This window comes from Falco naumanni, chromosome W (genome assembly GCF_017639655.2).
Source record: "Falco naumanni isolate bFalNau1 chromosome W, bFalNau1.pat, whole genome shotgun sequence".
NCBI lineage: Eukaryota > Metazoa > Chordata > Aves > Falconiformes > Falconidae > Falco > Falco naumanni.
The window spans coordinates 20,829,238-20,851,860 of record NC_054079.1 but is presented as its reverse complement, the minus strand read 5'-3'; the positions used below and the strand labels follow the sequence as shown (position 1 = coordinate 20,851,860).

Here is a 22,623-nt window from a genome sequence, read left to right as displayed (position 1 = left end):
GTGTTATTTATTGGTAGAGGCTATTTTTGTATTTCCACAGATAAAAGACCTATATGGGTCCCTAGCAAGTTTGTGCGACCTGTATGTCAAGATCAGAAGACGGAAGAGAAGACTTGGAGCGAGCAGACGGAATAAACTGTCGATGTTGTAAGGGATGTAACCCGCGGATATTGTGCCAATGTATGCTATGTGGGGTAAAACGGTTCTGTAAGCCAAAGCTTAAATGTAAATGGTGTGAAGAGTGTATGTGTTTGATTAGTAACTGGGCATGAAGCAAGAGAAATCATATGACTAGTGTAATACCATGCTGATTGGAGACAGCATACATCATCAGAATCTGTGAAGACCCAGATTTGCAGTGTGGAACGTAGTAAACCCATTTTTGTATCTGAGATTTGGTCTGTTTTAGGGCAAGATTGGGGAGAGACTAAAAAAAATTGTTCAAAACTATTTGGCTGTAAAAAAAAACAACAAAAAAACAAACAACAAAAAAGTGGAAATTGCAGGAGTAAACATGTTTGACTGGTGGACTTGGTTTATGGTCTTGATGAATTTTTTACCCATTGGCCAAAATATTTTTGACATCTTGCCTAGGACAAACATATGGGTGACATGGGCAAATATCACGGGAGTAACAGACTTTTGTTTAAGTCTGCAACAATCTGACAACCTCTTTAGAACTTGTTTAATTGGTATTCCCCTGCAAGAGAATGAAACAACTTTTCATGGTTTTTGGAATGTTAAAACAGTGGATCTGACTTCCAATCAGAATGGTACATGTATGAGTCCAAATGGGCAATATGTTTGGCCTTCTATGCATAATGCAGCGTGGCAGAAGACGGTTATTGAGAATTTAAATCAGCCACATCATTTACCTTTGCAGGAGTTAGACCTATTGGGTAGCGTTGTATCTGTTGAATATGTTAATGTAACTGCAACTGGTATGGCAGACTGTACCCACATGTCATCACCACTTCAACCCGTGAATAGCACTGGAGTAATTTGGTTTGGTGACCTGTGGCAGTTATGGCTGACACATCAAGGTGAATGGGGGGTTTATACAGGGTTTCAAAATCTAACCGGTTCACCTATTTGGGGTGAATTGAAAACTGGGGGTTTCCATGTAGATGTATCAGGGGGTTATCAGCTGCTACCGGGAGTCTTTCTGATATGTGGGGACAGAGCGTGGCCAGGGATTCCTTTGTATCCTGTCGGTGGACCATGTTATTTAGGGCGGTTGACTTTCTTTGCTCCACATATGAAAGATTTATTAAAAATGACTCAACAATCTCATAGATCACTGAGGACACTGCGCACCTTTGATGAAACATGTAATGACCAAGTCGATCTACATTCCGTAACAGCAAATGTCCTAGCCTCCATATTTATGCCGGGGGGGCAACGGCAGCATTAAATGCTAAGAATATACGAAGGTTAGCGTGCTGGGGAGAGAAACAATTTAATCTTACATCTCAGATTTTAAGTTCGTTATTGCTTGATGTAGATAGTGTTAGGCATGCTACGTTACAAAATAGGGCTGCAATAGATTTTTTGTTATTAGCACGTGGATATGGTTGTGAGGATTTTGAAGGGATGTGTTGTATGAACCTTTCCAATCATTCCATATCGATGCACAAGAAGTTGTCATAACTGCAGGGAAACATGAAGCATATTCTTGCTGATGATAATCCCCTCGATGAATGGTTGAGAGGATTGGGGATAACAGGTTGGTTAAAGGCGTTATTGATGGAAGGAATATGCTTTGTTATAATCATTGTTGTACTGTTTTTAGTTTTTAGCTGTTCATTTTCTTATTTGAAGAAAGGGTTAACTTCTATTGTGAAACAGACATGGGTTGTCCAAAAAGAAAAAGGGGGATATGTAGAGGGATTTTTAAAGGACCGAGGACATGTTACCATTGTCCGGGTTGGACAACCCAGGCCTGTTAGTTGAAGCTGCAGAACAACTTTAAATTTTCCTGGGAACCACGAAATCCACACACTCTCATCGGCACACTCTGATCAGGCGCCTACAGCATGCTCACCAGTTAGCAACACAGACGCCCACATGGCCAGAGACTTTTATCCAATCACCTGTGTGTAAAGTCAGGTGAGCCGTTGGTTTAAGTTATAAATATGACCTGTTTGTTTAATAAAGTGAGCACGGCATGTAGCCATATTGGTGTGATTGTTGTGACTTGGCCCAGTCTCCATGGGGGACCCTCTTCGCAGTAGAGTGCAGCTTTTAGAGCACAAACCCAGCAATGGGTTGCACGCCATAGGATATGTCAGGGGAAACCCTCCTGCAGCTACAAGAAGGTTTGGAGGGTGCTGAGGCTGCTCAGATGGTGCTGGAGAACCACGTGCAATGGAGAGTGATGCCGCACACTAGCTCCCTGGTCTCTCCCTGATCACAGCACCCTGGAGCCACACACAAGTTTTCTCGCCAAGATCTACCTGGCAATGCCCAAACCGGAGGCAGCGAGCGAGCCATCAAGCTCAGCGGGGCAAAGGGTCCCTGGTCCAGGGCAGGAATTTGTTCCCATGCTCTTTTATTTAGCCAAAGTCCATAAAATCAGTGGAACTTGCACCACATGCTTCAATAAGGCTTCAGAAAATCAATACATTTCCACATCCCAGCAGAATTAACATTTTCTGTGTTCAAGAAAAAAAAAAAAAGTAATATATATACAATTCTACTCTAAAATTTATGGGTATGGGTGGGATCTTGAAATAGTCTCTTACTTCTTTCTTCTGCTCTGCCTACACAGTGCAAAGTGGCTCTGTGAAATTTGCTGTTTCTAATTCAGGGCAAAAAGAGCAGGCTGAACAGGGAGCACTCTCCAGCTCCCTCTGCGAAGGCAGGAACAGCACTGTTAGCACACAGACACGTCTGCCCAACCTCCTCCGAAAATTTCCAGTGCAGAGCATTCCTCAGCATTGCTTTTTTACTGGTTTACCAACTGTTAAAAACCCCCACCCCACCCCTATTTTTCCTGATATTTGAAATCACGGCTATTATTTCAGACTAATTTTAAGGTTAACCCCATCAGCAAGATTCACATACACGGTGTGGCTTTCCAACAGACCTGCCAGGGCTACAAATCTGCAGTTTTAATAAAAAATAATAATAAAAAAGATAAGTTCAGTTTCTTAGCACAGAGATGGATTTTATTTTGTGGTGGGTTTTTTAATGGGAAATTAGAAGTATTACTATACTATCATTGTAAGTAACAGAAGTAATGGAATTAGTAATTATAAATAATAGTAATGATAATAAAGGGAGGGGAACTGGTGCCTCACAGAATGTTTTTGTAATAGGGAGAGAGGAAGGGTTTTGAAAATTGAGTCAACCTCTGCTTCTTCGGCAAAGAAAACTAATTCACAGTTTTACCAACCCTAGAGTCTTAGACACAAATGCAAAGTCTTTGCGAAGATCTTGCGCATGCAAAAATTTTAAATCTGCTGGCTGCTAAGCTGAAAATCTGACATGAGCAAGAGCTACGCAACTTGTAAGTAGAGGAATTAAAAAGAAAGAAGTACGTGACCAGAATGGTGATGTGAATGGCACAGAAAGCTGAGCCCGAGCAGCAGGGCTCTGAGTCCACCTGCCCGATGGGGACCGCGTCACCCACGAGCTCCAGCGCTCTGTACCCATCCCTGCCCTCCCTGCAACACCTATCCTTGGGTATCCCAGATGGATATGATCCGTGGACAGACATGCGATCCTTCCTACAACTAATTCCGGCGCTGTGTCCCTCCTTGTGCGGCAGCACCTACAGCCCAGGTGCCGGTTCAGTTAGCGATGCCACTCAGGCCATCGTTTTCTTTCTCGCCCTGTTTGCCAAATTAGCTACCGCTCGTAATGCCAGGAGCGACGCCTGATTTACAGCGCTTTTACCAGCCTCTGGGAGAGAGCACCTGCCTAAGCCGAAGATTTGTCGAGCAAAGAATTTATTGCAGAACATCACTAATCATTATCCTACCTTACACACAAGTTGATTATTTCAGGGCTGTCTTTATCTGATCTCTCACCTGCTAGAATAAAACAATCCCTCCACATATCTTGTGAATATCTGAAGGATATTTCTGCAAGAAGCCACTGGCATAAAGCAAATAACTGTCTGGGAGCTCTTTATAGGAAGATTTTCCTCTGGGACACTCTCCTCATCTGAAGTTATGCATGTCCATCACTCACCACCACGCTGTTCTCTATTAATTTTCTAGGTGTGCAAATAACAGGGTTTATACAGTTATAAAAATAAGACAGTTGGATGAGATCTCTTTCATCTGCTTTTTCTTGCTGAGAATTTCTTTCCCAATCCACGTAACCAGAAGCACGCATGGTAAGGCTTTATTCCCGGTACCTGCTCGGTGTGACCACCCATTCCTACAGATCGCACAGAGCCCATCGCCCTTTAGCAGAGTCAGGGAGCAGAAGCGGGGGAAGCCAAGCAGCAGAGTGGCCTGAGAAACCCTGAATGTGTGTGTTGGAGATTTAAGGATTTGAGTTCTCCCATCTGGCTCATCTATTGCTTTGTTTTTTACAGAAATAAGAAGCATTTAAAGTTGCGCTTTTTTTTTCTTTCTTTTCTTTTCTCCCCCATTATAAAATAGTGAGCAATCTTTTCCTAAGAGGATAACATTATGGTTGGTAATGGGAAAGAAAGGAAAAAGGAGGAGATGCATTCCCAAGCACCTTTTCCCCAAAGTGTGCTGGAATCCACAAATGTACTTTGATTTATTGACTACAGCGTGTATCGCAGCCCATCTACCACCACTTACTTATTTTACTCTGAGTCATAATGCACTAAGTACAATGCCTCTCCAGTCTTAATCTCAGTTTTAAACAACAGAAATTTGGTATTTCTCAGGGAGCTCGTTGGCTTTTTATAGCCTAAGCAACACATACCAAAATAGTTTTGATCATCCTATAGCCACATCCGGAATGCTAAAAGTGGAAGCTATTATCTGTGTGAGCTCACAGCCTGTTTGGCTTTCACTTCTCATTTCATTATCATCTAACTCTAATTTAGCACCACAGCCTTTACAAGGGGTATATTTGATCTCAATCTGAGCTCATTTATACTCACTTTAATGCCAACTTATGCGTTGCTACTTCAGGTCCTACAGTTAAAGGTGCTCAGCAGCGGACATGAATCCACACATCTGTGTAACAACAATAGGAGCTGGAACACCCAGACGGATTACAGCCTTCTACTCGAATAAAACTTCCCCCCCCACCCCCAACACAACATATTTAGCCCATTGGATGGTCCAAATTATTTGTAATAAATAAAAGCAACTACCTCTAGTCTTATGAATGACACACACAAAAAATAAGTGGTTAGTTTTACCCTGATGTAAATTGGGGGTAATAATCACCATTAGGGTAAAATCATTATTAGTTTAATAAGGGGTTGGTTTGACTCCAGCTTGCAGAAAAAGGAAGCTCGGATAAGCCCTCGGCATGCCTCTATTTACGCCCCTTCTATTAATGGCTCCAGAAAGGGATGATGGCTATAAACAGTATATTGAAACTTCCCTGGGCTCTCCTCAAAGCACCCACGCAGCCAGCGTGGGCTCTGGGGGCTCATTGCCTGCCCCGGGAAGGAGGGAGCCCCCACCAGAGCCCAGCTCCCCAGCAGAGCTCACGCTGAGCATGGCCCAAAGGATCAAAGCAGAGGGGGCTGCATTCCCCTCGCCACAGCCAGCCCCCCCCCTTTCATTTGTATTTAGAGCTGGCTTCTCCACCATCTGTGCATGCTGGCCCTCCCTTCATCACCCAGGAATTGGAGTGGCGTTATTTGAAGATCTTATTAAATAGCCAGAAAAAAGTAATCCATCACTTAAAAAGGGAAATGGAAACAGTTTACAATGGTGTCCTGTAGCTCTTTAGGATTTTCTTTTCATTTTCTTCTATTTTACTTTTAATCCAATGCCAAACACAATAAACACCAACACCGAGCGTAAAATTTACTGACAGCATTTCATTTGAAATGACTAGCTGGGAGCAGCAACAAGTTATCACTTTCCCCAGGGATGATCCCAGCACCAGATTAAACCCCGCTGCAGCAAGGGCTGGCCACCTACTCCCTTCAGATGTTCATGCAGGTAAATATAATCTGAGGGCAAAGACCAAATGTGAGAACCATCTTAAAAGCAAGCAGAAAGAGAACAAACAAAAAGCTAAAGCAAAACAAGCGTGTCTCCCATAGCGAGATCTGAAGAGGAACAGGCTGGTACTGAGCAGGATGAGGATCCCAGCCAGGATCTCACCAACATGACACGAGATGCATTTTCTGCCAGTGAGAACCAGTTTGTAAGTGCCTTCTCATTTTTAAATTTGTCCCTAAGGGAAGAAAACTTCATCATCCCCTCTGGTGACCGCAGAGGGAAATGCCCACCTGGGCAGACCCTGGGCTGCACCGACTGGAGGGCATGTACGGAAGCAGGAACCCAAATCAATACCTGCCCCTTCATCCTGGTGCCCAACCACTGACCTCAGGCAGCCGATGGTGCAGAGGAGGGAGCCCAGGCTGTGGGGTCACACTAGCAGGAGGAGGAGAACAATGATGACTCTACAGACATTACATTACACTTCTTCTCTAGTTCCCCCTTCCTGACTCTTCCTACTGCTTGATGGGGACCAGCACAGTTTCACGGCTGCAAAGTGGGATGAGCATGTAGGGGAGAGGGGCTGAGAGGTGTCTGACAAGTCCCCAGTTACCACTGGAGTTGCTTTCAGGCAGTGGAGAAAGGAGAGAGAGAAGAGAAAGAGACCAGGCTGAAGGAGATGCTGAATCTCAAAGGAGAAGCAATAAGAGGGACGTGAGCTTCGAACACAGGCAAAACTACATGTTCAATCATTCATTTGGGACCAAGACAGAAAACACAGGGAGAAACCTTAGCCTCGGTCCCATTTCCATCTGCCTTAAGCATCTGCATGGAGAGGGCATTGCAAACTAGTAATCTGTGGCTTTCAGTGGTCCTTCCTCCTCGCTTTTGCCTAAAGGTGGTCTCAGCCATGTGGTACCACCACCTCCCCCAGTACTGCCTGGAACAGTGCTGGATAACGGTGCCCATAATGGAGCAGCCTACAGGACTGGACTTACATGGATCTCAGCAAACATCCCTGCTCAGTCTCCAGCCAGATGCTGATGACGTTTATTTACCAGGAAGGTGGGCCGTGGCCATACCACCTATTTGTCTATTTCCAGACGGCCAGCTTTCTGGCAAAGCTCTTGGTGCTGATGCACCTTTGAAAAATCCTTTTCAAAGGATTTCCTAAATAAATTTTACAGTCCAAGCTACCGGCCTGGTTAATTGATCTCAGCAGGGCTGTCTCCAGCAAGTATTTGTGGGCTACCAAGATTCTGCTCTTCCAAAGCCAAAGGGGAGAAGGAACCACGCTCCAGCATGTTCTCTTGTTCTCGGCTTGCTGCCACAATCCATGAGGAGCAACAAGTGTAACCTGCAGCTCAGTGCAAGTCACGAATCATCTACAACCCAGAAACTTTGAAAGGCTTTTATCCATGTTTTACAACTCATCTAGCTTCAGATGAAGACATCTTTCTGTTACTTAAAAACCCATAAAGCAGGAAACACTTATGCTGCTGCACAGTACAGTCTATAAAACTAAACACCTATTAATTTCAGGAGAAAATAAATAAATAAAAATCAATCATCCTTCCAGCACGTAGGCACAAACCTTCTCATCTCAACGGTTGGCTGCATTTGATATCCCACTGCCAAACTCTTCTTTTGCTTCCTCTCTCTGTCTCCTCTTCCCCGAGACAAACGCTACACAACAATTTAACGCAGAACTACGTCTGATGGAATTCCCTATCACTTAGGGACCCCCCCATTCCCTCACCTCACCCGTCTGTGGCCACCTTCTTGCAGTTCAGCGGCACAAAAGCCGACCGATAGATGGGCAAGGCATCGCCGCCGGCTATCCACGCGGGTCTGCTGAGCCTCCAGAGTAATTTCTAGGACAAGGCCAGCATCTGTAATTGCCCCAGAGACCAAAACACCTCAACCTATCTGATAGCCTGGCCACGCTCTTAACTACAGCCATTCAGCTGGAGAAGTAAGAGGGAGTAAAGAAGAGTAGCTGCTCATTTGGGATTTTGATTGTTAATAGCATTAATTACACCTACAATTCTGTATGTCCTTTGCATCTTACCAGGCTCGGGGATGATTAGCTGTGTGCTGGCCTGTGCATTTCCAGCTTCATTTTCAGCTACACACTGATAAAAACCTTCATCTGACTTTACCAAGCCCAGAATCCGTAAGTTGCTGCCACCCTAGAGAGACAGCAAAAGAGAAAGAAAGGAAAAGGGAGAGAATTAATTAGAAAAACACCATCCAAAGTGAATGCAGATTAGAAAACTTTCCCAGAGCAGCTAATTCTGTGAAACGCGCTCCTGGTATGTAACCTCAGCTACAGCTCGCACAGCCCCAGTCCTCCAAGGACTGTAACCATAGGAACAAGCATCTCTCGAGGCCTCATGCTCTCAGCGCTTGGTTTGATGGTGCCTACAGCCCAGGGGTGAACTCCCGTCCCTGCTGGGACCACCCAACACCCTTCTCGAGGCTTAAGCTCCAAATTACAGCCATCACATGAGCACTCCTCGGAATTTTGTCCTGCCCCTTTGCTGCAGGGATGATTTAAAAGCACTTCCAACTTCGGCATCTTTGAACAAACACTGTTCTGAAGGTCAAATCCTCCTTATGGCTCCAGGCCTAGAGATCCTCAAGAAAAGGTCACTCTACGCTTACTTCATTTGAAACAGATTTAACTTTTAACTTCTGTTAGCACAAGAAGAAACCAATTATGTTGGGTTAAAAAAAAAAAAAAAATCTCAAGGGAGGGGTATGCTCTGGTTGTAATGTACCTTCCGTTAACTATTGAGTGAAAGGATTTTCTAACACCTCCACCACACAACCATGGCAGCCACAGAGCTGCCTTTCCTTTAGATGGCTTCTGGCTGCTTTCTAATAAGCAATGATGTATTAAAAAAAGGCTGAATTAAAAAAAGGCTGAATTAAAAAAAAGGCTGAATTAAAGGGTGAATTAAAACAAGGCTGAATTAAAAAAAGGTTAAATTTGCTATTCTATATGGCAGAAGAAATCTATCCTGCATGAAAACCACACTAGAAAACCCCCTTTTTTGTGACAGGCAATTCAAAGACATGATGATCGTCAATATTCTTTGTTATGAGAAGAAAAATGAGAAAGCGCTGAACCCAGCCACGTCTCTGAACAAGCCACATCCCACGGCCTATGGAAATGTCCACAGTGGCTGATGGTTTCGGGGTGGTCCCCAAAGTCTCAACTCGCTTACAAGTGAGACGGCGTTCAGGAGAGGCCAGCGAGACCAACCCTTTCAGAAAACACAGCATAAATCCTTAGCCTATATAATAGTCCCTAATAATTCCTATATAATTGTGGCATTTAAACTATGAGATTGGAGTCCCGGATGGGGATGGGCAGGATGCACGACAACTGTCTTAAAAAAATATAAATACTCAAATAACTCATAGCATTTTTAAACCCCTCTGTCTGAGCATTATTTCCTTGGAGAAGCCACCTATTATTTTTGTGCACCAAGGTCAATGGTAAAGAAGTCACTATACATGGCAAACCATCTTATTAGTAGATATTCAGAGCATAACCTGATGCTTCTATCTCCCCTAAAAGACCTCGTTCCACCATCACTAAAATCAGGAGACAGTATCAACGTACTTGACCTAACACAAGGAAAATCTATCACATTGGGATGTGTTAGGAAGCAGCAGAAATTTTGTTTTCTTTGGGAAGACTGACAAGTTTACGAAGGCAACGACTGCATCAAGTATCAGAATGCATTTCAGAGCTTAGTAAAAACATAAAAAGGTCTAAATAAGGAAAAGCCAGATAATTACCACTATCTGAAAATAGTCGCTGGGAATGAGCACTTCTCCATTCTTGATCCACTCCACCGTAGGCACAGGCTTCCCAGCCACGGCACATTCAAACTCAATATCCGTGCTCTCGTAGGCATAAAGATTCGCAGGGCGAATTAAAAACCATGGAGGAACTGAAAAAAAGATCAGGCAGGGGGGAAAGAAAAGTGCAATGAGTGGATATAAATCAAGGTTTAGCAAGTAAATAATTTCAATAAGCCTGAAGAATATTAGATGTAAATAGAAAACACATCTGTAATTCGAACTATTCTTTTTAACCCTGAGCCTATTAAAAATTAAATACTAGGGAAAGCATTTATTTTCTAGAAAATACCCTTAAACAGTTGGTGTTAACTTCTTTTTTGCCAGTGAAAGAATGCAAACCTCAATTTAGAAGACAGGGAAGATTTATGTAAAACAAAATACATACATATATATATATATATATATATATAAAATTCTCACTAAGTGAATAGAGGGGTAATAAAATCTCATTCATTTCAGCGGATCAGATGCCAAGTGCATGTATAACAAGGTCCTACAAATCCATACAGGGACAAGACAAGTCCAAGAATTTACAAGTATTTAGAGTAGAGACATTTCCATAGAACCAAAAGGACTTCTGCCTGGGCTTATAGAAGATTAGGAGATAATCAATAACCAGGAAAACTCTCCTTAGTGATTGGAAGATGAAAAAGGTTGAATTATCTTTGCTGAAAATGAATTCTTATTAAGCCAGCAATTAGCTGTTGCCTTGTATTACTATAATGTATTCACCGTTTTTCAGTATGTATTATGATATGCTAATTTAATTTAATTTCATCATTACCGTAATACTAGGATGATGGAAATTAGCAATTTTAGAAAACTGCTAATAACATCACATTTCTAATGAGCCCCCCCTCACTGTACTGGAAAACACATGTGAAGACTCTGCAGCCCACGCACATTCCGCTAGCATCCATGGGGGAAGGGCAGTCTCAGTTTGGAATATCCATAGTGGCCAGGAAGCCAGAATAAATCCATTTCTAAATCCCATGCATGACTTCTCATTTCAGACAGAAAATTCAATTGTATTTCTTGAGCCATCATTCCTGACATCTGATTATAATCTTAAAAAAAACCGAGCCCAAACATCACCCTCTAAATTAAAAGAAGGTGAAGATTACAAAATAAACTGTACAGAAGCTAAGGAATGTTAGAAGCGGGACTGCCCTAACTCGGAGCCCAGGTTTGCAAGGATTACAGCACGCTCTTCCATCACACCATCAAATTCTGTTTCTTCGCAGCTCCAGCAGGACCCCGCTCGCCAAAAAGATCAATTAAGGATTTAATTTCAAGCTTCTTATTTAGTGCTTCATGCTTTCTAGTTCTCAAACTTTTCCCTGCAAACAAAATTATTAATTTCCCAGTGTTTGTTGGGTTTTTGCTGGGTTTTTTTTTGGTTTGGGTTTGGTTTTTTTTTTGGTCCCCTCTGGTTGCTCTTTCTACAATACCCAAGTGAGCCACAAATGTTTTTAATCTTGTAGGAGCTGGACACTAAGAGGTGCTAGTAGCCAAGCTGCCAGCCAACAGGCAAAAGCACCCCCTCATTTTTCTCGTCCGGCTAGGTATGATTTAGAGCAGCCTCTGTTATGCAGTACTCAATACACCAATGTGGGGGTTTTTTTCGCACATCAGACCAAAAACTCTCGTTAGGGATGCAGAAAATGAGAAAAACAGTTGCAAGTTAGAAACGCGTGGTGTAAGCGACCAAACCCATGTCCATTAGGAATCCTATGGCAGGCATACAGATAAAATTGCATTCTTCAGTGTTTGCATTTCACCACCTTAACTACAGAACTTAATTTTTTCTTTATTGACAATAGAGTTTCCAAGCTTTAAAAATAAGCAGAGCCCCAGAAATCATCACCTCTTCAGTCACATGCTCCCAATTAATCCCGAGTGCTCTCCAAACAAATAAGGCAGAAATACTTTTGAGAAAATGAGATTTTGTTTAGAAACTCTTTATAACGCAAAACTCAAGCAGATCAAAGCCAGACGGCGAAGTTTTTTATGTCAGCATCTTATGTCACACTTAAAAAAGCACCTGACCCGGGACCCTCCTGCACTTTTCCCCCCTGTCTTCTCTATTCCTCCTCCAGATCCGTCTCTCCTTCACTGTATATTTAATAATTTTGGATACCTAGAAGCTCCTGATCCAGTTCAGCTCAAACCCAACGCATGCAAATTAAAACTGATGAGGTGTCCTGATTAACTTAGCTGCCTAATTGCCTATCAAAAAGGCTCGGAAGGATGTGCGCGATCGGATCAGGAACGCTCCAGGCTGGGATGTGCTCGCTCTGCAGCCAGACAGGCATTCAACTGGGGTCTCCAGACCACGCAGCCACAACATAGGAAATTTTGTAGATGATTTTTCAAATAAAATATCACTCATAAGGGAACACGGGTAACTAAGATGCTGATCAAGAGGTTGTTAAAAAAATAGCGTCGCTTATGCTAGAGATACACAAAAAGAGGTAATTTAGTGGCCGAGCTACAAAGAATCAGTAGTGATAATATGCCTCCAAGAAAACAAAATAAGCTCTTTTGGTAAGGAAAACATGAAGAAAAAACCTTTAAGATGGAATCACATTCATATGTTAATTTCTAACACTTTTTTTCTTTTTTACACTAGAGCCCTAGCATAATTTATTCAACAACCTCACATAATCACACCAGTATCTACGTAGTTTAGAAACCATACAATCTTTTAGAGCTCTGACAAAATTATAAACTACTCAATCTTCATTAGTGTGGTTTATTGCGATGTCATCAGAAGCCTACAATTAATTTATAGACTTGTAACTCTCAGATTCCTGCCAGTTATTCTTTACGACGCGCCCGCTCCGGGACCCTGACCCTGCTTGCCTGCAGCTTCTCATTCCCTCCACCAGAACTGTTGATCCTCTTCCCCCATATCTCCCCCTCCCCCGCCTTTTTTTTTTTTTTAATTGCTGGCATTTTTATAGACTGCTAGAAAGCTTGATGCATCCTTTTTTTTTTTTTTATGGTTTATGTTCAGTATATGCATATCTGGGTGCCAAGTTTCATACAAAATAGTTGTATTTAACAACTGTAACACCCTCACCAGCATCATTCCCACAGTGTGTGGGGGTGCACCCTGTGTTTTTCTTAAGGTCACCATTAAAGCCAGTAAATTGCATCATTACTTTGTTGCAAATTATGCAGTATTAAATACAGGTAAGAGGCCACCAATACGGATAATGTAACACCCTAAAGCAGGCAGATGTAACACATTTAGATGGGAAATATGTATGCATATATATATGTGTGTGTAAAATGTCAAGCACTATAAATATACATTCTATAAATATTTTATATATGAATAAATATCAGGCACTGCCATATTTGCTGTCTCTCTGTTTTTTCTCAGTACTGAATATTTTAAAGGCGTGCATATATGAAGAAGGCTGGCGAGGTGGGCTGCAAAGGAAATAAAAATACATGCTGTTTTCACGCTCCTTCTAATTATATTGTGGCAATATAAAATGGTTTAAACAACCTGCAGACTCTTCCCCCCAAAAAAACTTACATTTCACAGAATTTTTCTTTTGATTTTCTTAAATTATTTTTCTTTTCTTCAGAAAACATCTGTGAACTGTTGCAAAGTGGGACTGCAGCGAGATTTTTCTAGAACAGCCTTGCACTGTAGGATGCTTATATTGTACTTTGCCCCAGCCCTGGGTGAAAGTCTTAAAATTCTATCTTCAAGCAAAAATAATTTAAAATAACACCTCAGAAGGTTACATGCATTCCATATCAGGATGAAGAGGCTTTAAAAATGTTCATTTTCATTATTTCATGTTAGCCTAGCCCTATCAAAATGTCCCAGTCACAGACTGAGGATATTTTACATTAGATACTGAGCCAAAAAAAAAGGAGGAAAACCCCTAAAAGGCTAATGGAGATCTATAAACGAAGATGTCCATGAGATTTTGGGTTTAACAGAATTCATATCAGCAAGTAGTATCACAGTCCTCACTAAACATCTCCGGATAAAGGATTAGGAAAGACCCCAGCGTGCCACTCTATTGACTTGGGAGGATTTTTATTTATCTGAATGATGAAACTTAAATGAAATAGAGGATAGGAGACATTTTGTTGGGACGTGGCATCACAGGCTCTGATTCAAACCGCATCCCCGTGCCAGCGCACCCCCAATGCCTCCGAGGAGAGAAAGCCCTTCGCATTCCGCAGTGCAAGGAAAAAAAAATAACGGAAAATTAAATTGAGTGTGTATAGCCCTGTAAAGATGATGCTCCAGCCCTGACCTTCAATTGCCCAAAGGCAGCTGGGATGAAGAATGTGCTCTGAAGGCTGTCCCGGCTGCCAGCCGGCACCGAAGCCCATCATCCCACATGGGCACCTACAAAACTTCTGGGAAGCCGGCATAGGAATGATGCCACGGCCGCCGGTGTGGGTCTGGGTCTCAGCTCTTCAACACTGGCTTCAAACAAAGGGGGTTTTCCCTTTAAGAACCACAGCTGGCTGCATTCATTACCAAAAATGTCAAAGATGGGTTGTAATGAGCCTGTAGCAGAGGCTCAGGGACTAATGGAACACTTGCCAGCAGAAACAGCTAGTTTAGAGAGCCGCGTGTTGGGATGACCTCCCTAGTTCTAGAAATACCTTTTGTGAGATGGCAGCTGATCTTGCAACAAGAGGAAACAATTTTCACTTGGAGAAATGTCAGCGTTTCCTAATGCAAAGTGTCTTTTTTGCATGTTTGAATAAAGAATGTGTTTCTACTGACCCAAGAAAGATAACTACTGTCAGCAAATGCCCAACCTTGTCAGCCTTCTGCACGGGAAGATTTCCAATTGCATGTACTTAAAGGGTGGCTTTGTCATCTCATAGATTCAAAACCTTAAAAAAAAAAAAAAAAAAAAAAAAAAGAAAAAAATCCTTTGTACTTTTCACTGTTAGCTTGCGCAAACCGTGAATTGAAAATAAAGTTACATCAAGTGAATGTGCCGGGTTGTGTCTGCCTTAAAGGGAGTCAGCACAATCCAACTCAAAGCCAGTGGAGTCCTGCCAGATCTACAAATGACAAGAGAATTGGATTTCTATATGAATATTTTTTTATATGTATGTATTTATGTATTTACTACTCTTGCCTATTATACATGGAAATTCCAGAACCCTTATTTTTCAAGAAGTTAAAGAAAGAAATAACAAACTGTGAATAGTATTACAATGTATGACCCTTTGGAAAGAGTCCGAGGCATAAAACCCTAAAACTCCACTAATGTGTGGAGTTCAACACACAGTAGCTTAAAATTACTCTCTCTCTACCTCTTACCATAGCTCTGTACCCTCATCTTACTCTAAACTGTACCCCTGACAAGCAGAAAGACAATATGACCTCAATGTATCTCCCCTCAGACCAGCCTTGAAGAAATAAATGAAAAATGAAGCTGTTATTCGATGTAAAACTTCATTCTTCACCTAAATAAAGTTATTACTTGTCTTATTTAATGATTTATTTTCATGCTGCTTTAGCTCTCCACATGAAGGTCAGCTTACACCATTACTGCTGAACAGCAGAAGTTCATGGTTCCCAAGAGAAAAAGAGCCGAGCCACCACAACTGCAAATGATCTATCAGCATGATCCCATGGGAACGGGAGAGAAGGCATGGGAGACAGCTCCCACAGCTGGAGCGGGGCTGTTGCACCCAAAGCGTTCCCACCCCAGAAACCCACCACCCCACTTTGCGCTGAACATAGTAGAAACGTATTTTCATCATCTGAATCTCCCATCCTGTGGGTACCCAACAGGGACCCTAGTCCCTCAGTATAACTTGGAGAGGCCTTTAAACTTCCAGAGTTGCCCCTGGGTTCAAACGCATCCTTAGAATAAAATAGTGGGACCTGAGTAGCGACCGGGGAAAACAGGCTAAGAACCAACACCCACCAGCACCGATCTCCCAGTGTCTAAGGTTAGCTTTAGCCAACTGAAAAACTGCTAATCTTTCAACTCCGGCACTATATAAATGAAAAATAATCAAATGAAGACATTTTATTTTCAAGGACTGCATTACTAAACACACTTCTGTTAACGAGCGCCCTGATGACATGCTTAGAGAAAAAGACAATTTCAGTTTTATAAATTACGATGAAGATTCTTCCTTCTTCCATCCAAAAAACACAGTGAAAAGCAAATATAACATTGCTCCCACCCCTCTTTCCAAAGGTGGAAATCCTTCTGAAGTTCTGTGAGGACCTGTGCCGTGCCTAAAGAGCTACAAATCATGATCTTAACTACATAAAAAGGTATTTTCGCTCATGGATTCATAGGAGCCAGCCCCTCACCCCAGTGCACGGGAGAAGGAGATGCCGGTTTTGCAAGGAAAACCTGTTGTTGCCTCTGCATTGGTTAAATGGCAGCTCCCCACGGAACCCCAAAGTGCTCAGATGAGGTCAGAGCAGTAGGGTTCGTTAAGATGTTAAGAAAAAGGGACTTTGTCAGTAATTCACATCCACCAAGATTTTGTTCACACGCCAGGAATCAAGTAAGAAATTCAAATCACAAAACACGACTTGCTTCTATACGCTATGTGTCATTTCCTTTCTGTCTAAAAATTAATTTTAAAAATTTGCCAAGGGCATCACTGTGTCTCATCATAAAAATTAAATAAAATAAAAAAAAACAACAACCACCCTCTTGAGGTTTTTTGGGGGAAGCTTGCATGGTCAGGTGGCAAATAACAGCTCCCACTTTATTGCCCTCCTGGTAGCCAACCCCTAGTAAGTTCAGCGAGGTTGGTAATGACACTGTGAATACACTCCCAGCTCCATCTGGCTGCTGTGACCTCTGCGCTGTCCATCCTCACAGCAAAAGCCTACACGGTTAAAAAAAAAAAAAAAAAAGTATTGGGAGCAGATCCAGAGAGGGCAAAGCTTCAAGGTCTGCGCGGGGAAGGTGCACGTGCTCATCCCCAGGTTTCTGCGGAGTATGCTCTGTGTAATTCCTAGGAGCCCTACCGAATAAAAGCCACCCAACCCCAGAGACCCCACACATCCTACCGCAGCGTAGAATATTACAGGATTAACGTAAACGTCTGTGAATTTCGAGTTTATAAACAAATCAAATGGATCATCCTACTAAAATGTTATTTTAACAGTGTTCGGAAGGACTTGTGAAATACAGGGACGCCCCCACCACCGGGAGAGAAGTTGGGCATGGAGGGATTCTCTCCCACGAAAACACTGCGTCACGTACAACCACCGAGTTAAAAGCAACATGAAATAAGAGCATCCCAGCCCCTTGTAACAGGTAAAAATGTTGCTCCGGCTCCTGGCTGGGTTTTCCTGGCTGGGGACCACAGAAGCAGGATGCCGTATGTGTAGCGTGTGGATAACGGACAGCCTGGGAAGGGAAAACTAAGGTCACCTGTATCTATCGATTTCTAACTACCTAAAGATTTTATTTGATTGCTGCCTTTATGACTTATAGGACAGACAACAGTTATTGACCACATCCCATCTGCCCTGGGAACAAAATGAGCATTTCATAATTGCATATCGGGTCAAATTTTATCTTTGGATGCATTAACGTTATTCCTGTCAACCCCTGTGTAGCAGCAAGCATGCATCACAGAACAGGCTTTCTGAAGGGTAATATGATACTGACAATTAGCTAAATTTTGAGTAAATAACACGAAAGAGAAAATTAGGTTGTAAGAAAGTTGCAGACAGAGCTGTATCCTCCCTCCTCCTTTTTTTTTTTTATTTTTTTTAATAATATCCTCCCTGTGTGCCTAAGGATAGCCTAAATGGGTATTAATAGGACCACAAAATTGGAACAAAATGTAAAGTCACGCTTTCCGGGGTCTCACAAGGCACACCTGGTGGGTTTTGAGTTAACGCAAGATAAGCACTTAGAGGCACCAACCTTTATCTCATCAAGAAACCTCCCAAAACGCAAGAATATTCTACAGCCTTTCCCCCTAGGCATCCCCGCAAGAGGCAGTGTTTGTGGGTAGAGAGAAAAATAACTGGTGACCCTGGATGCTGCACCATCTCTCTCCTGTTCCCCATGGTACGTTAAGGACCAGCAAAGGATCTTTTCCAGAGCTCTTTGCTGAGATTTGGGCTGACACCAGCATGCCCCATGCTATCAGACTCGATAATTGCCACGATAATGCATTGCATTTGGGGATCTCAAAGCAATATGTAGACATTAAATAATTCACAAGCATTTTACAGATACACACACAGAGATTAAATGACTTGCTCAAGGTCATGTAACATATCAGTGACAGATAATTAAAAGCTAGTGTAATTAATAGATGTCCCTAGTGTAATTAATACATGTGATATTTCTGTATATCTAAGGCTCCCTTCCCTCTCCAGCTGCAAGAGCAAGCTGCCGCTTCGCAGTATGGATTTCCCAGGTTTACTTTCAGACTGGCTTCCTGAAAAATCCCTTTCAGGATCCGCATGTTTTCACTGTGCTGCACCCAGTACGGTCCCAGCAGCTGGCAGCTGCTCCCGCTGGAGCAGGAGCCCGGTCCTGATGCCGGCTCTCGTTTGCAAGCAGGTCGGTTAATGAGCCAGCCCTGTCCACTCCATACAGCTCTCCTCCTCCTCAGCACTCCTCAGTAAGGTTAAAAGCAACCACTGTAACCTCATCAAAAAGAAAATTGGAGAGGCTGAAAACAGCTAAAACCACAGCAGAAGTGAGGGGAGCACTGTATGAGTTGATTACCCTCTTTGTTGCAGGTCTGATCTCTAATAAAGGCGCTTTTTTTGTTGTTGTTGTTGCTCTTATTTGCAATTCTATTCCTTTTCCACTTCTGCCACTTCGTGGCTTTCCCTGTGGGAAAGAGTGGGGCCAGAGAAGGTGCCTTTCCAAACGTATCCTGGCTGATGCCACCTTTTTAATTCAGGAGCAAAAATTCCAAAGAAAGCCATTGAGATTTGAAGGTGTAGAGATGGTAAATCATGGGATTCACTCCATGACTCAGCCAGGTCCATGCACGGGCAGAGCACGGATCCATGCTTGCTGAGGCTCATTGTCATGCCTCAAAAGAACAAGGAAAGCACTCTTACCTTGAGAACCTGCAACACACTTGGAAGTATTAAAAACACAGAAATATTTTTTTTAAAAAAAAGAAAAAAAATATTATGGCAGCCCCTCTGTATTTTTCTTTCTTTAATTGCATTCTATTCATTCCCAAGCTAATATTTCATAAAGAAAAATCAGCAATTGATTCACATGGCAATACCCTTTCCTAAAGCATGCAAGCTGATGCCTGGAACAACCCATCCCATCCATTAAATTAAACTAAAAATACATTAAATGAAATTAAAAATACAAGTGTTAATCCACTTGAATCACCCCATGTGCAGTTTGCCTGGCAGGCTGAAGTTCTGCCTGGAGGAGGTCCAACACTAAAGACTGGCAACAGTTTGTCACTCTGCAAGAGGGAAATATTGAGGAAGTCTGCTGAAAAGGTACTCTTTTTTTTTTTTTTTTTTTTTTAGCTATTTGTATGGCCTTCAGTTTATCACACTGTCTTAAAAGAAAGGGAAATGAGAAACTGAGGAGCAACCAGATAAGATGGAATATGTATTACAGCAGTAAATCTATGGGACATGTTACTGCACTCTGTTATGATGTTTACGGTACTTTCAGTACCATCTTGATGGACCTGGCAAGTTCAAGAGTGATTCTCACATCATTTTTTCAGGCTCGGACATTAACTTTTAAATTACCCCATTCAAACCAAACCATTAACACAGACTGAGGGCAGACGCTCAGAACGAGTACCCTGGAAAAGAAAGACTCAAGTGGTGCAGGGAAGGCTTTCCAAACCCCGCTCTGTAGAAGACTGCAAATGAAGAAGTGCCAAAAGGTAAGAAAACCTTCTGAATTCAATTTTCAACCCCTGGAAATAGTCACAAGGAATCGCTGGCATCCGAGCTACCACAGCCTGCAGGTAAAGCAGAGGAGAGCAGCTGCCCACCAGGTGTGATGCCAGCGCCCTGCCAGCCGTTGTTCACCCACCTCCTAACCCCAGTGCCCACCGCCTGTGCGGAGGAACCGCTCCTCACCCAAACTCTTTTGCAACTTACCAGATGAATTTTATCCCCCTCGCTCAGAACAAAGGAAGAGTGGGGAACAGCTGATGGGAGCTGTGGTGGTACCTGCCAGGTTCTCCTGCTCAGAAATCAAATGAAAAGAGACCCCGCATCAAGGCTAATGCCAGCTCTCACTCTAGGGGTCATGCCACTCCATGGGCACGTGACTGTCCGTCCGTACTAGCCGTTGAATAAATACATGCAACGTCATTTCACCTTCCTCGTAGAGAGGTAAGGCTAACAGCCAGCGAGTGCTAGGTCTTACTGAAAGCATCGAAAAGCTCCATTTAGCTTAAAAACCTAAAAGCATACGCTAGGCAGATTTATTTTGGTTGATTTGGTTAACAGCCCTACCTGCCAGCTGAGTATAAAGATGTGAGCAATGGCAGAACATGAATTATGGAAAAGACTGAGGATGCTTTTGGTGCAGCTGGCATGACTCTCCCTGTGCCCTGGCCGCTCCGGCATGGGCCGACCTTTGTTCTCAGCACTAAAATTGAAGCACCGGGAGATGAAAGGGCTTGGAGCAGCCCTCACAGCTACAGGCACTTCATTACATGACACCCCCCCCCCTTCTGCTCTGGGTGAGGCAGTTGCATTTTGATCAAAGAGAAAGGAATCAATAAGCTCTAATTCAATTAGCAAGTGAAAACGGCAAATGATTTTTAACTAATCCAAGGGCACCGAGAATAAAAGCAACTGAGGTAGGCATGCACTGTTCACCAAAATATAAATCAGACGGATATTCCCTGGGCAGCGTCTAAGTCGCCTGCTCCAGCCACCCAAAGCCCCAGTCTTTGTTTTCCATTCATTCCCCCAAAAGGCAGCACCCAAGCAGCCAACAGCCCTTGTACCACCCAGCCAGGATGAAGCGGAGCGAGGGGTCTCCTCTCCTGCAGACACCGCCAGGCACACCTTGTTCCAGCCCTCTCTCCCCAGATGCCCTGTGTACAGCTACCCAGAGAGGGGAGAAAAACACCCTAAAAACGCAGATTGCTTAAGCAAAGCAGGGGGATGGGCAGGAAAGCATGCCCTGAGCTGGCACCAGCCGAGGGGATGCTGCCGCCCCAAACACCCCTGCATCGCCCACAGGGCAGCCAGAAACAGGGAATCCGTGAAAACCCCGAGACAGCCAGGTTTCAGAAAGCACCCCGCTTCGTGGAATTGCTTCCCTGGGATAAGACGTTTTTCAAAACTGGTATCAATTAAACAGCCTGTGCCTGCGTAATGGCCTTGAGTGTGCTGCTTCTTCATTTCAGCCTTAGTACACCACAGACTGCACAGATATGGCTTGAACGGATCAAGCACATTGAATTACTGTCAGTAATTCAAAAAAGCTCGGGAAAACGAACGCACGTGGACCAGGCTCGTCAGGAAGGGGTGCTCCGATGATCTCGGCCAACCTAACGTTTAACTCCAAACAGGACTTCCCTGAATTAATAACTTTTTTTGAATTACCGCGTATATTTTAGGAAGCTCATATGTTTTCTCCCGGTGACACTAAATACAGCTGAGCCCTTGGTACATTGTTCTACTGATTAATTATTCTCGTTTACATAAAAAGTATTATCTTCTAGCCTACACTTGTCCTTTTTCAGCAGTGGTTGTTCTCCCTATTGTGGCCAGGTAGGCTGGAGGGCTCCACTATTACATTTCTGTTCTTTGCACAGATGGTGACAGACCCTGATCAAACCACCCTGTAACCTTCTCTGACAAATTAAATAAATAAAAGGAGCTCTTTAATCTTAAGTATCTTTTCCAATTCCTTAACCAATGGCACAGTTCACCCTGGATACCTTTATAGCGTCTTTAATTTTCCTTCTTAACTACGGACGGGATTCTCCAGCAGGGTTTTCCCCAGTGCCAATTGCAGAGGTTCTAGGTTTACTCAAGGGTCTAATTTTTTTTTGTTTTTTCATTTTTTTAGGAGGGATTTATAAAATCACATCAACAGTGCTGGGTGCGACGTTCAGCTGCTCAGCAGCCTTGACCCTCAAAGACTTTCCAGCTCCGTATTTTCCAGCACAGCCTGCAATCCGTACAGCCGACCTCTTCCATCCAGAGTATACACCCACACCCATCGCACATGCTTGTACCAAGCTCCCCTAATTACTCTAGGTCAATCAGCCACACGTTTTCATTAATTCCTGCTCTAGCAAAATAACGTATGCGTGCTTGTGTTATCTATGAATTTTGTCAATGCTTTCTTTTCTTTCGGTTCACAGGTCAAATTAGAAAAAATATTTTCTCTGCTGTGGAGCCCACCACCAGCAAGTCATACCCTTGGCCTCTTCCACGATTTCCCGCTATTCCCAGAATTACTAAAAAAAGGCACATGAATAATTGAGACGCTTCTTCAAGCCATTCTTTTAAAGTTCTTGAATACAATGTATTTGGACAAGCTAATTTGAATGTAGGCATTTGAAGATGTTTATTTTAGGTGGCACTTTTAGACTTTCCTGATCTAATTCCTACTCAAGCTCCCTCGATGCCCAACTCTGGATCCATCACCCACCTTTGCCT

General features: G+C 43.0%; 1 protein-coding gene across 1 annotated transcript in view; it reads right to left on the bottom strand.

The window, feature by feature from the left end:
- Positions 1-7,719: 7,719 nt before the first annotated feature.
- The window catches only part of LOC121080429 (netrin receptor DCC-like), a 137,565-nt gene continuing 122,661 nt past the window's right edge, over positions 7,720-22,623 (bottom strand). The window contains exons 6-8 of the mRNA XM_040578448.1: positions 9,930-10,084; positions 8,188-8,308; positions 7,720-7,802 (exon numbers count right to left, since the gene is read on the bottom strand). Of these exons, the coding sequence (XP_040434382.1) occupies positions 7,720-7,802; positions 8,188-8,308; positions 9,930-10,084 (359 nt within the window). The remainder of the gene's footprint in view (positions 7,803-8,187; positions 8,309-9,929; positions 10,085-22,623) is intronic.